Source organism: Mus caroli, unplaced genomic scaffold (genome assembly GCF_978045245.1).
Source record: "Mus caroli unplaced genomic scaffold, Mus_caroli_1 scaffold_1, whole genome shotgun sequence".
Lineage (NCBI taxonomy): Eukaryota > Metazoa > Chordata > Mammalia > Rodentia > Muridae > Mus > Mus caroli.
Genome location: NW_028227256.1, coordinates 21279131 through 21292174, shown reverse-complemented (window position 1 = coordinate 21292174; position 13044 = coordinate 21279131). Strand labels below are relative to the sequence as shown.

The window sequence follows — 13044 nt, the reverse complement described above, 5'->3', positions numbered from 1 at the left end:
CTGTCCATCCATAGCACTGCTGAAATTTAAATGGAGTGTCCTCTTGGGCTTGCCATTTCCCTGTCAGGTTATGAATTCCTGGAGCCTACATATAATTTTACATAGAACATTTCTGTTTAAACAAAAACCAACAAAATGTCTTGAAGGTGCAATAGGGCCTCTCTTGTTATAAAAAGTAGTGACTGCCTACTGCTGTCTGAATGGAAACAGAGAGTGTTGAATTCATATAATGTACTGCTATTAATCCAGATACTAAAAGAGGTAAATACCTAATCATTTAAAAGATTGGCTTAATCTTGGTAAACAATAAAAAAAAAATACTTTACTGGAGGTCCTTGAGCGCCAACTTCTCCCAGTTCCCCCTGGTCACCCTCTTCACCCTAAAATGGAAAAAAGAGAATCACAATGAATGTTCCTCTAGCAAAGGAATCTAGGAATCGGCCGAGTCTTGCTCAGTACACTTGAAGTGCATTTGACATCCCCCAGAGTGCTCTACTGTGTTTTGTTCAGTTATACAGAGAGCTCATGTTAATTGCATCATACTCAGAGCACAGAAATAGGTACACAAAGTGACACCAAAAAAACATACTACTTGGAAGCTTTCTTTCAAAGTTTTCTAGAGAGAAGGAAGAAGAAAAGGAGAGCCTAGGACAAGGGTGTTGTTGCAACATCCATTAAGTTGCAAGTCCCTGTGCCAGAGTGTTACTGGGGCAATAGAATTACATTCATAAAACATTGTGTTACAACTTACACTTTGGCTTTTCTTATCATAATTTTATACCATTTATAATTGTGATGCATTCGAATCAGTTCTTTCATAGGTTATACATAGGATGGTTCATAGAATGGCCATTTTCACCATTTTATAGAAATATGAGTATTCATATATATTCCCTTTGAATCCTTCCATAGTTTAATTTCATGTAAAGAAAATTTACCAATCATTTATTTTTTATTAAAATGTATCTTTACTGTGGTGATAAGACACTTTCAATATCATATATTGAATATCGAATACTTTCTGTATAGGCTGGAAAATGTGCCTCAGCTGGTGAGCCTCTGGCTTTATGCTGCTCATCTGATGTGTATGTCGCACGTGTGTGATGTGTGTGTGTTTGCCAGTTTCTTTAAATTGTTTTTGGGATCTTCTCTCATATTATCTAATTGTTGTTTAGACTTTTTCCCATTTTATAAATTCTGATATAACCCAATGGTAGATCACTTGTTGGGCATACCAAAGCTCTGAGTTCAGCAGAGAGAGAGAGAGAGAGAAAGAGAGAGAGAGAAAGAAAGAGAGAGAGAGAGAGAAAGAGAGAGAGAGAGAGAGAGAGAGAGCTGACTTCTCTTGCAGAAATGCATCTCTACAGATTGAGAAGATACTAAATACAGTTTTTAACAATTCTTTCATAACAGTGAGATTATTCATGAGAAAAATTATTTACTTTTATTACATATTAATATCAATTCTGTCATTTAATTATTGCCTTATAGTTTATTGACTCATTTTTCTTGCTTATAATTTTATATCACATTTAATAATTATTCATATAAATATAATTTTTTTGATAATTTCCATCGATTCTACCTTATGTTTACAAGTTTTTTTTCACACACAGTAAACACAAGCACACCCAGAAAATTTAACGGCTGTATTAATAGGTAACATTTAAGCATTTAGTACAAAAACCTAGATTGTGTTTCACTTTATTTTTTTTTGCATTTATTTATTCAGAGCAGGCATGTGCATGCTACGTGCATCTGTGGAAGTCAAAGAACAACATACAGGATTTGGTTCTCTCCTGCAAGCACACGGATTCTAGGGAATCAAACTACAGAGGGCTTGCAGGCAAGCATCTCTACCCACTGAGCCAACCCTCAGGCCCTGGGACTTAAGTGAGTTAGGAAAATCTTTATACCAGAATTAAATCCAGATTCTACTAGAACTTAGGATAGACATTGGATGAGGCAGGCCCACAGTACTGCAATTACTCTTTCGTGGAACAGATAATCCCTAGGCGAGTGCTATCAGAGATGTATATACTTTCTTTTACATGTGTCAACCTAGTAAAGACACGCACAGACACAGTCAACAAGTTAGCAGACCTACACTAGTGAGGGTGGTATGACTGTAAAACATTATACAATCGCCTAAGAGCAAGAGTCCACTATGCAGGAAGTAAAATTATTAGGTGTTTATATGATGAAGACATGGTGCCTATAGGTCAAGAGGGCACCAAGTTGCCAGTAACTGCATTGAACTGCCACGTGAATGCAGGCACCTGAACCAGGGCCCTCTCTGCAAGTACAGCAAGTGTTCTTAGCTGCTGAGCCATCTCTCCAGCCCCACGTGAATATTGCTAAATGCATACTGCTTGTTTGTCCAGCACAGCTATCGAGTCACTGTATTAACAACACTGATTAATAGTCCCTTGTAAATTTCCTTATCAGGATATGGCATAGTTCTCATAGATTTCTCCATAAAACTTGGAGCGACATGTTTGAATTAAACGTTTCTCCTGCAGATAAAAAGCACCCACCTAATCAATAACTGCACATTTTAAAGGACAGGTTTTGTAGGCGCTATTTATTATCATTTTTACTGTATTTTGCATGGATACTGAAGTGCAGCATAATGATGCCAAGACCGTCGTCTTGTTAGGATTTCACTAGTCACTCTTGTATCCACAGGAACGGTTTCAAATCTTCGTTAGTTAATGAATAGGATACATTCAAAGCCAGACTGTAGGTCTGAATGGGAATGGAGCCCAGGCCCTTACTAACACTGCATTGTCCCTTCAGGCTGAGCCCTTCCGTGGCTCAATCATCAATGGCCTACTGTCTTCCTGTCTCCTCATATTAATTTTGAAAGTCACCACTTAAAGTTTAAGGAGGTACAAAACTTGTCAAGCGAACTAAAGGAATGTTGTTCAGCATCAAGTGAACATTTGTTTAATTGCATATTTAAAAAAATGTAAGTTTCCCACACAAAGACCAAAAGCACATTTTACATTCCATATAATTAATCTGTGGTCACCCAAAATAGAATTTTCTTGAGCATAGGGGAAAAGCACTCTGATTGGCAGTTCTCATCCTAAGTCCTGTGGGTGAAAGCAGAGACAGCTCTCCAAAGGAAAGGGGTCAACAACACACAGAGAGATGGATCAGGCATTAAGATGAATGGAAGTCTACTCCTGCTTCATCACACACGTCTCAGAGTTAGCTCTGGGTCTAATTGAATGTTCTTGCTTGCCTGTTTTTGTGGTGAGCTAGTGTTCTCATATATTAATATGTCATGTTTAATTTAGTCATTCCCCTATGATTGATCATTAATTTTGTTCACTTCTGAACTTTCAGAACTTGGAATAAGCCATGGCACAGAGCAGGTCCTTGATAAATATTAACGGAATTTTCAAAATTACAGCTTTAAAAGTTCAGTGGAAGAATGAGCATGCAGGAAAACAGGCAGTTCTCCTTTTCTATTCTACTCAAGTTTGACATCAGAAACTCAGCTATTTCATTCCAGATACATAAAATACCTTTACTAATCACAGACTTTGTAATAAAAGACTGAAAATAATTGACAAACTGTAATAGGGCACAGAAACTGGCTTATTTATCATGATTATACAAGTGAGGCTATTCAACAGACTGATTTAGGCTAAGGAATTCAAGGGCATTAATACTCACAGATATTTTACTCAAAAATAAATTGCCTCTCCAACTCATAACTGAGGGGAGCAGGGGAAGGCTAATATTTTACTACAACCCAGTAAAGATACAAGAACAGACACAGTCAACAAGTTTGCAGGTCTGCATTAATAAGAGTGGTGAGACTTTGTTAAATATTATAAATTTTACTGAGAGTCTACTATGCAGAAAGTAAAGTTATTATATCCTCATAATACGAAGAAATGGTGGCCAAATTGCCTTGCTTTAAGTGTCAACTTTTTTTGGTGGGGGCCCCTCATCCCCAGTGCTATATTGATTCCATATTTCTATCCCAATGATAAAATGTCATCGCTAAGTTCCAGCTCCTTCAAACCTAAGTTACAGTGAAATGAGGTCAGAAAGAGACAAGTTAGTTCATAGCTCAAGAATTAGTTCACATCCAAACCAGTTATCTACCAGATCTTGTGTTTCCTACTCTCAAAACACTTTGAAAACTGTACAATTATCATAAACCTCGGGGAATTAAAGTAACTAGTGACATGTTTGTCACCAACCTCGATTTAAAAAAAAAATCTAAATATGATATACTTGAGATAGAAAATGTAATCAGTATGTGAGAAAATAGAAAAAATTCTAATATTTTCTTTGTCGTTTCAATAACTGAACAGTTTAGAGTATTAGCCTTAGAATACACCAAGAATTTACTTGCCTAAGAGTAGAGTATCACACTTTCCTGTTCATTATGATTTCTTGTAGTGAAAATAATCACTATAGTCACAGTGACCTACTAAATGCCCTTTCCTTACCTTGTGTCCTTGTCTTCCTGGCTCGCCGATTTCTCCTTTCGCCCCTTTATGGCCCTAACAAATATGAAAACAGATACAAAGAAATGAAGCTGCTCTGGGCTTGACACCAAAAATGGTCAGAAGGCTCACACCATTGTTCTGCCTCCCTAAATCTGTATTAAAATACTACAAAACAGATTATGTCACAAAGCTCAACTCTGCCTCTGTGACTTTATAGCCCCATGTACACTATGTGACTGGTTTTTATGATAAGCATTAGCTTTGGGTAAGAGGAGAATTCTCTTCTAGACCAACAGCCGCTCTGCTATCCAGCTCAGCAACACACCACACTGGTACCTGCCTTCTCTCCCCTTGACCCTGCTCCCTCCCCAGGGTTAGATTCAAAGCCTTCAGTCTTCCTCAGCACCAGTAACTTAACGTTTTCAGAAGCTGACCCAGCTATCCCTTGCTCTCTGGTGACCACTTTCAAACTTCTTCTGCCCCACCCCACCCCACCCCACCGTGGTCAGCTTCTTCCTGGTCCCCACCTGTGCCAATGGTTCCCAGGCTGGGAACAGTAGCAACAGGCACACAGCTCAGCTAGAACTTCAGCCTCTCTCTGGTCTTTTGTAAAATGAAGCCTCTAATGCAGGCCTAAACCTCCTACAGTCTGGGAACCCACCAAAATGCAGTTAAAGAAAACATTTTGGAAAACCTTTTTGCCTCAGGGCCTTCTAGATCATAACAGAACAGGAAGGGTCTGGAATTTCTCAGAATCATGTTAGACTCAGAGACTGGTAGGGAAAGCTATTTATTGCCAGGATTTGTTTTTTGGTTATTTGGGGTTGTTGTTGTTGTTCTTGTTGTTGTTGTTTGGGTTTTTTTCTAAATAGACAATTTTGAAGAATCATAATGGCAAAGTGGGAGAAAACCACCTTTAGAAAAGTCTATTCTATACAGTTTTCCCAATTCTTTTTTTTAAAAGAACATTGTCAAATTCACATATACAAAATGTATATACAGTCTCCCTCCATATCTCTACCACTATCTTCCCCATAGAAGGCAAACGTCTGGCCCTGGACTTCATGCTCAAGTTTCCTGGCCCAGTGCATGCCATGGGCATTTCCTTCCTGAACGACAGACAGACATTCTTTAAGCATATGCACCTCAGTAGGGGCCTGCCAGGGGCGCTGGTTAGAATTTCCAGGTGGAATTTGAACCACAGACAGAGAAAGCAAAAGCAGACGAGACTAATCCATCTAAGATCCATGGTTAGATCAGAGAAAGCAAAGCAGACGTGACTAATCCATCTAAGATCCATGGTTAGATCAGAGAAAGCAAAGCAGACGTGACTAATCCATCTAAGATCCATGGTTAGATCAGAGAAAGCAAAGCAGACGTGACTAATCCATCTAAGATCCATGGTTAGAAGCTCCTCTCTTCCTCTCTATATAATCCTCTTGAGGATAGAATAACAAAATTATTCTTACCCTCATGCCTGGTAGGCCTGGATATCCAGAGCGACCTGGTGGGCAGGAATTGGGGCACTGAAAGAGAGAAGGAAGAAGAGAGATAAACTAGAGTACCCATTTTGTGATAAGATGGGATTTTTTTCCCAAGGAAACCCCAAACCAATAATAATCATTAAATAACTGCCAATATCTCTTTCCTTTGTTTTTCTTTTAAATAGAGAAAAGTGCAAAGCATTCAATAGATACCCTGCCATATACTCATCTTCTGCCTGTTATGTGTTAATAGTTTGTCATATCTATCTCAGATTTAATAAAAGAAATGAAATTCTTGACAGTGATTATACCATGGCCTTGTCTGGTTTCTTTCTTCCATATTGAAACAGCCCTATCCTGAGGTCACAACCTTTCACCACGGGGACCTAAATTGCATCAGAGCCGCTGACCACCAACATTTGACTCCTCTAAGTAAACATAAACCATCTCCCAGCACCGGAGCCCTCTGCTGAGAACTCACACTGCAAGCAGAAAGCCAAAGGCTGGAAAAGAGACAGAAATCCTTCTCTAGTAAGAAACCTAACACAGCCTGCAACTGCAGAAGCCTCAAGTCCCACATGGCTCTACAGTATAAGTTAAAGTGAAACACGGAAGTCTAGTATATTCCAGTCAGATCATTTTAAAGGGAGATCATCAGAAGACTATGTGGTCTTTAAATTAAAACTGTTGTCTTGAACACATGTATAAAACATCATGGTTAAACCCATTGTTTTATATTATTATATGCTAATAAGAAAGAATTGCAAGTCAAATTGTATTAATAAGAAAAGTCTTACCAATGGGTCTCCATCATGAAATCCAATTGTTCCCTAAAATTAAGAATAAAATAGATGATTTCTTCTAACTTCTGAACAATAGAAATTTCCAATGTTCAAAAATATAAGAATATTAGTTTTATAAGATACAAGGGAAATACAAACATATATGTTAATGTTTGAATATTTGATTGATGGGCAATATCTTCAAAGAACCTTAAATCTTATCCTTAAATAAGATAGCTGGTTATCTGATTGCAGAGGATACATGACTGGCAATATAGACAAAGCAGGATGCTCTGACAGGTAAATAAAAACAGAGTGTCACACACTGCAACCATTTTTCTTATTTCTACTATGAAAAACTTAGCAAGAACTAATTTGTTCAAAAATGCTTCTTCTGCATGCCAAAGTTTTGAGCACATAAGAAATTACAACTATTAAAAAGCTGCAAATAAACAAGGTGTCTCCTGGGGAAACTGTCCCTCTACTGATTCTAAAATGAACCAGGCTGTAAGGGGATAAGAAAGAAAGAAAGAAAGAAAGAAAGAAAGAAAGAAAGAAAGAAAGAAAGAAAGAAAGAAAGAAAGAAAAAGAGAGAGAGAGAGGAAGGAAGGGAGGGAGGGAGGAAGGAAGAGAGAGGGGGGGAGGAAGGAAGGAAGGAAGGAAGGAAGGAAGGAAGGAAGGAAGGAAGGAAGGAAAGAAAGAAAGAAAGAAAGAAAGAAAGAAAGAAAGAAAGAAAGAAAGAAAGAAAGAAAGAAGCAATGAAACAAAGAAATGAAAAGAGCTGTAGCCATTTTGGAACTGGAAAGCAATGATTTCATTAATAGATACTTCCACATTTGTGTCTGTGGTTCTTCAGCCCCCATTCTCGGGTGCAAACAAAATTTAAACTGAAAATTACTTACACTGGGTCCTGGGGGGCCAGGAGGGCCAGGTGGTCCTCTTTTCCCAGGGTCGCCCTAGGTCATTTCAAAATAGAGACACAGTAGTTACACAAGGTTCAGAACACAGAACATAAAACCAAAGAGTCATGAGAAAATGGCATGACTCAAAAGTCTGGCAGAACTCGGACAGTCATCGATGGACCACCAAGCCCAAACGAAGGAATTCTGGCCTCAACAAGGTTAAAAAAAAAAAAAAAACCGAAAAAGACACAGGGGAAACATAAACCAACTATCCATAGGATAATGACTCTACCCACTTAAAACACAAATCAGAATGCCCATGAATTGTTCTAGCTGGTCTACAGGTAAACCAGAGTAGCCAGTGTTACTAGTGTTGTTCAGACAACTGAAGCAAAAGAGAGCTTGTGTTCAGCCTAAGGCTGAGCATGGAGGCTCTTTCTTCTGCAGTCCACCTACCCTGATCGGTCACTAAATGCATGCAATGGATGGTAAAACAAAGATAGCTTAGTTCAAATAAGCCACACAGATGAAGGTGGGTTCAAGTTACTCTGGCTTTACTGTCGGCACCTTTTCCTTCCTAATATTTTACATAAAAAGTCAGGAGCATCATTATTATATATATATAATTATATATATATATATGATCATTTCTATTCATCCATTCAAAACATATATGTAGGTAACTTTGCAACAGAAAACATAAATAAAGAAGAAAGATACCTGGAATCTCCACCTCACACTAATTAGAATGGCTAAGATAAAAAATTCAGGTGACAGCAGAGCTGGCGAGGATGTGGAGAAAGAGGAACACTCCTCCATTGCTGGTGGGATTACAAGCTGGTACAAACACTCTGGAAATCAGTTCGACAGTTCCACAGAAAATTGAACATAGTTCTACTGGAAGATCTAGCAATACCTCTCCTAGGCATATACCCAGAAGATGTTCCAACTTGTAATAAGGGTACATGCTCCACTCTGTTCATAGCAGCCTTATTTATAATAGCCAGAAGCTGGAAAGAACCCAGATGTTCCTCAACAGAGGAATGGATACAGAAAATGTGGTACATTTACACAATGGAGTACTACTCAGATATTAAAAACAATGAATTTATGAAATTGTTAGGCAAATGGATGGATCTGGAGGATATCATCCTGAGTGAGGTAACCCAATCACAAAAGAACACACATGGTATTCACTCACTGATAAGTGGATATTAGCCCAGAAGCTCAGAATACCCAAGATACAATTTGAAAAACACATGAAACTCAAGAAGAAGGAAGACTAAAGTGTGGATACTTAGTTCCTTCTTAGAATGGGGAACAAAATCCCCATGGAAGGAGTTACAGAGACAAAGTTTGGAGCTGAGACAGAAGGATAGACCATCCAAAGACTGCCCCATCAGGGGATCCATCCCATATACAACCACCAAACCCAGAAATTATTGCATATGCCAGAAAGATTTTGCTGACAGGACCCTGATATAGCTGTCTCTTGTGAGGCTATGCCAGTGCCTGGAAAATACAGAAGTGGATGCTCACAGTCATCCATTGGATGGAACACAGGACCCCTAATGAAGGAGCTAGAGAAAGTACCCAAGGAGCTAAAGGGGTCTGCAACCCTATAGGAGGAACAACAATATGAACTAACGAGTACCCCCAGAGCTCGTGTCTCTAGCTGCATATGTAGCAGAAGATGGCCTAGTTAGCCATCAATGGGAGGAGAGGCCCTTGGTCTTGTGAAGATTATATGCCCCAGTACAGAGGAATGCCAGGGCCAGGAAGTGGGAGTGGGTGGGTTGGGGATCAGGGTATAGGGGGATTTGGGGATAGCATTTGAAATGTAAATGAAGAAAATATCTAATAAAAATAAACAGGAAAAAAAAAGATACCTGGAATCTGACCCCTTTCCTCAAATAATTTCATACTTTATCATAATATCAGTGCTTCAACATATTTAAATATTTACAGAATATCACATGAAACACCTTTTATCAACAATTATCTCAATCAAGTTCACTTTCTTCCTGTTTAATTATAATTAAATTCTGATTATAATTTAATGCATCTACTTTAAATATGCATAGTGATAACAGAGCACCATTGTTTAATTTCATTTAAATATTTTAACACAAAAGCCACTGGATTCCAATCCTAGATGAGAGCGTAACAATGGATGACACCCCCTAATTTGAAACTCAATCTGAAAATTATGAAGCAATGCTTAACTGAAATAAAATACATCTACTCTCTGGAGTTTCAGGAGGTGGAGGACAGTGGGGTGATCTGCCTTCACCAATAGCACCTTCTGTCAAGTTAGCAAATGTCAGTCAAAGTGTATCAGGCTACTCACAATAGGGCCTACTCGGCCAAGTTCTCCAGGAAGTCCTGTGGTCCCAGGAGGACCCTGAAATCAACAAATCAAAGTGGACAAAGTGATTTATGCATACTTTTACAGTCTATCACAAATTCAATCAAAGATGATAAATAACAGACTTAGAATTATCTATCTTTGCTAGTGTTGGCTTGCAGTGAGAGCATAATTCGTTTAACAAAACTTTAATGATTTAACAAGAAACAGAAATTTCCTAAATTGGTAATTTTCCTATTTGGTATCCCTATTTGGCAGAATAGGGGTCTTGGCATTAGGAGCTACGTAACATTATATAGACAAGTCTATAAGCCCCACTGGTTACAGTAATAGATACAGGGTCGGGGTCAGACTTTTAGAAATAGAATATTTTCTAGAATTTGTAAAAATAAACAATGAAACAATACTTACAGGGGGTCCTGGAATACCACGGCCCTAAAATATCAAAATAAAAATGGTTATGGATTGTGACTTAAATGCCATAGAAGCGTCGTCAGAGACATGGCTCAGTTCACAGGAGCTGACACACTCCGGCTGTGTAAGTAGACACTGATGCTCACGGAAAGAAAACCCTGGTCAGAGGCAGCAATGCCACTCTGCCCCAGATGAAGCCAGAAGCTTGTCTCTGGTCCTGAAACCTTCCCTTGATTCTGTGCTGCCTAGTACTGGTCTGCTAAGGATTTTAAACAGAAACTCAAAGTAAAGAACCCATGGGTGCTCACCCTCCCACACAGATGTGAAGAAGCCGTTTACGCTCGGCCTCATTCAGCGATGCATTACAACCAGATAAGTAAAAGATTTTCTTCATCTGTATAAGAAATCTGCAGTAAAGACAACACAGCTTTCCAGGTTGTAATAGATAATATTTAGATATTCCCCAAACTAGTCACAGCCACATAGAGCAAAGAGGTAATATTTTTTAGAGCTATATCCCCCTTTGGACTAGAGAGATGGCTCCTTGGTTAGAAGTGCTGAGTGCCCTCAGAGAGGACATGAGTTCTGTTCCCAGCACTGACATCAAGTGGCTTATACCATCTGTAATGGAAATTCCAGGAAAGTCAAGGCTCTGGTTTCTAAGGCATTTGCATGTACATAATACACGTGAACTCATGCAGACTCAAGCATACATAAATAAAAAGTAAATTGTTAAAATAAATTTACTTTCTCTTTTAACAGGTATGCTTATCTTTCTATGTACTAAGTATAACAGATATTTAAATTAACTTGGTATCATTCCTGAAATAACTTCTGATGGGATCATTATGGAATATGCTATTTGGCTTTAAAGCTCCTCATTTTACCTCTCTTTCCTCTGTCCTTTGGATCCCATGGTCAAAGCAGAACATACACAATTATGGGTTGAAGCCACATCTTGCTTATCCATCCCATCTTAGTCCCAACACAGAGAGTAGTAGATAACAAACTCCAACAAGCAAGAAAACATATATAGCAAATGAAGTCAGTCTCTGAAAGTGTTTTAGTTAGGGTGTCTATTACTGAGACAAAACACCAAAACCAAAAAATCAAGTTAGGGAGGGAAGGGTTTATTCAGCTTACAATTCCACATTGCTGTTCATCAGCAAAGGATGTCAGGACAGGAACTCAAACAAGGACCACCAGCCCAGGGATGGCACCACCCACCATGAGCTGGGCTTTCTTCATTGATCACTAATTAAAAAAATGCCTTACAGCTGGATCTCGTGGAGGCATTTCCTCAACTGAGGCTCCTTCCTCTCTGATGACTCTAGCTTGTGTCAAGTTGACACACAAAACCAACCAGTACAGAAAGACAAGCATCAGGGTTTTTTGTTTTGTTTTTAAGTTATGAATCCTAGATTTTATATAGATCCATGCAATCATGTTTGTATACATGATCTAAAAGCAGAAGTGTAACTGTCTAAGGAGCCAATAGAAAGGGAAGAGTGGGTGATAGGAAGCAAACAGCAGGTGGAGAGGAGAGAGGATACAGGCTGATGACCAGCAAAGAGGGCCAAGAGCAAGCAAGAAAGGAGAAGCAAGCCTAGAAAGCACACACACACACACACACACACACACACACACACGCACACGCACACGCACATGCACACGCACATGCACACGCACATGCACACGCGTGCACACACACAACGCTGCACTTCCCTGTTGAGCAATGCATGGCCGAGGTGAGTCGTGACATAGCTCATTGGTTGAGGTTTTATCAGATCCACATCTGTGAGTGGCATGGTGCATGACTAAGGTTTAAATTATTAGACCATACTTGGATCATTACATTATTGCTCAAGGTATGTTTTCTGGCATTGAAACAGAACCAGCAGCTGCAGATAGGCAATGTGGCTCACATCTGTAACCCCAACCCTCAGGAGGCTGGGACAGAAGGAGAATTGTGAGACTGAAGCTATCCTGGACTATATGGTAAACTCCAGGTCAGTCTGGGCTGGAGGATATGATTCTGTCAGTCTCAAAATTAAATTACATTAAAAAATCTCACGTGATATGGATGTGTATTTTATTCCATACATTTAAGCTTTTTTACTCAGAATAGGTACGCTTAAATATACCTACTATATATATTTATATGCCAGGTGAGTCACATGCCCTCTGCCATGTAGAAAACAGCATTACATTTTTCTTCAGAATGGCAGAATTTACCTAAAGATGGACTTTCAGTTTTGTTGCTTTACTGCTTAAAATACTTACTGGAAATCCACGAGACCCAGGTACACCAGGTTCTCCCTAAAAATAAAGAAATAAATAAAAATAGCTTCACTGTAGTATTTGTAGCATATGTAGTTTTGTAGCACAAATATGGATATATGCAAGTTGAATAGATATCAAAATCATTAGTACAGTCCACCACTCAGTGTTTCAGTTGATTTCAAAAATTAAGCACCTTTCTTTGGGGACTTTTTTGTTGGCATTTGAGAACACTATAAAAGTAAGAACACTATAAAAGTAAGACCAGGTGGCTAACTTACTTTTTGTCCCCTTGGTCCAACAGAGCCAGGGGATCCATCAGGTCCTGTTAATCCCTAG

At 38.9% G+C, this 13044-nt stretch overlaps 1 protein-coding gene across 2 annotated transcripts in view; it reads right to left on the bottom strand.

Moving 5' to 3' along the window:
- Col9a1 (collagen type IX alpha 1 chain) overlaps positions 1-13044 on the bottom strand; it is a 75104-nt gene that overhangs the window by 38163 nt on the left and 23897 nt on the right. For both annotated transcript variants that reach the window (XM_021157330.2, XM_021157337.2), the window contains 9 exons: positions 12987-13040; positions 12709-12744; positions 10423-10446; positions 9994-10047; positions 7644-7697; positions 6757-6789; positions 5945-6001; positions 4476-4529; positions 327-380 (listed from right to left, as the gene is read on the bottom strand). In XM_021157330.2, coding sequence (XP_021012989.1) covers positions 327-380; positions 4476-4529; positions 5945-6001; positions 6757-6789; positions 7644-7697; positions 9994-10047; positions 10423-10446; positions 12709-12744; positions 12987-13040 — 420 coding nt within the window. The remainder of the gene's footprint in view (positions 1-326; positions 381-4475; positions 4530-5944; positions 6002-6756; positions 6790-7643; positions 7698-9993; positions 10048-10422; positions 10447-12708; positions 12745-12986; positions 13041-13044) is intronic.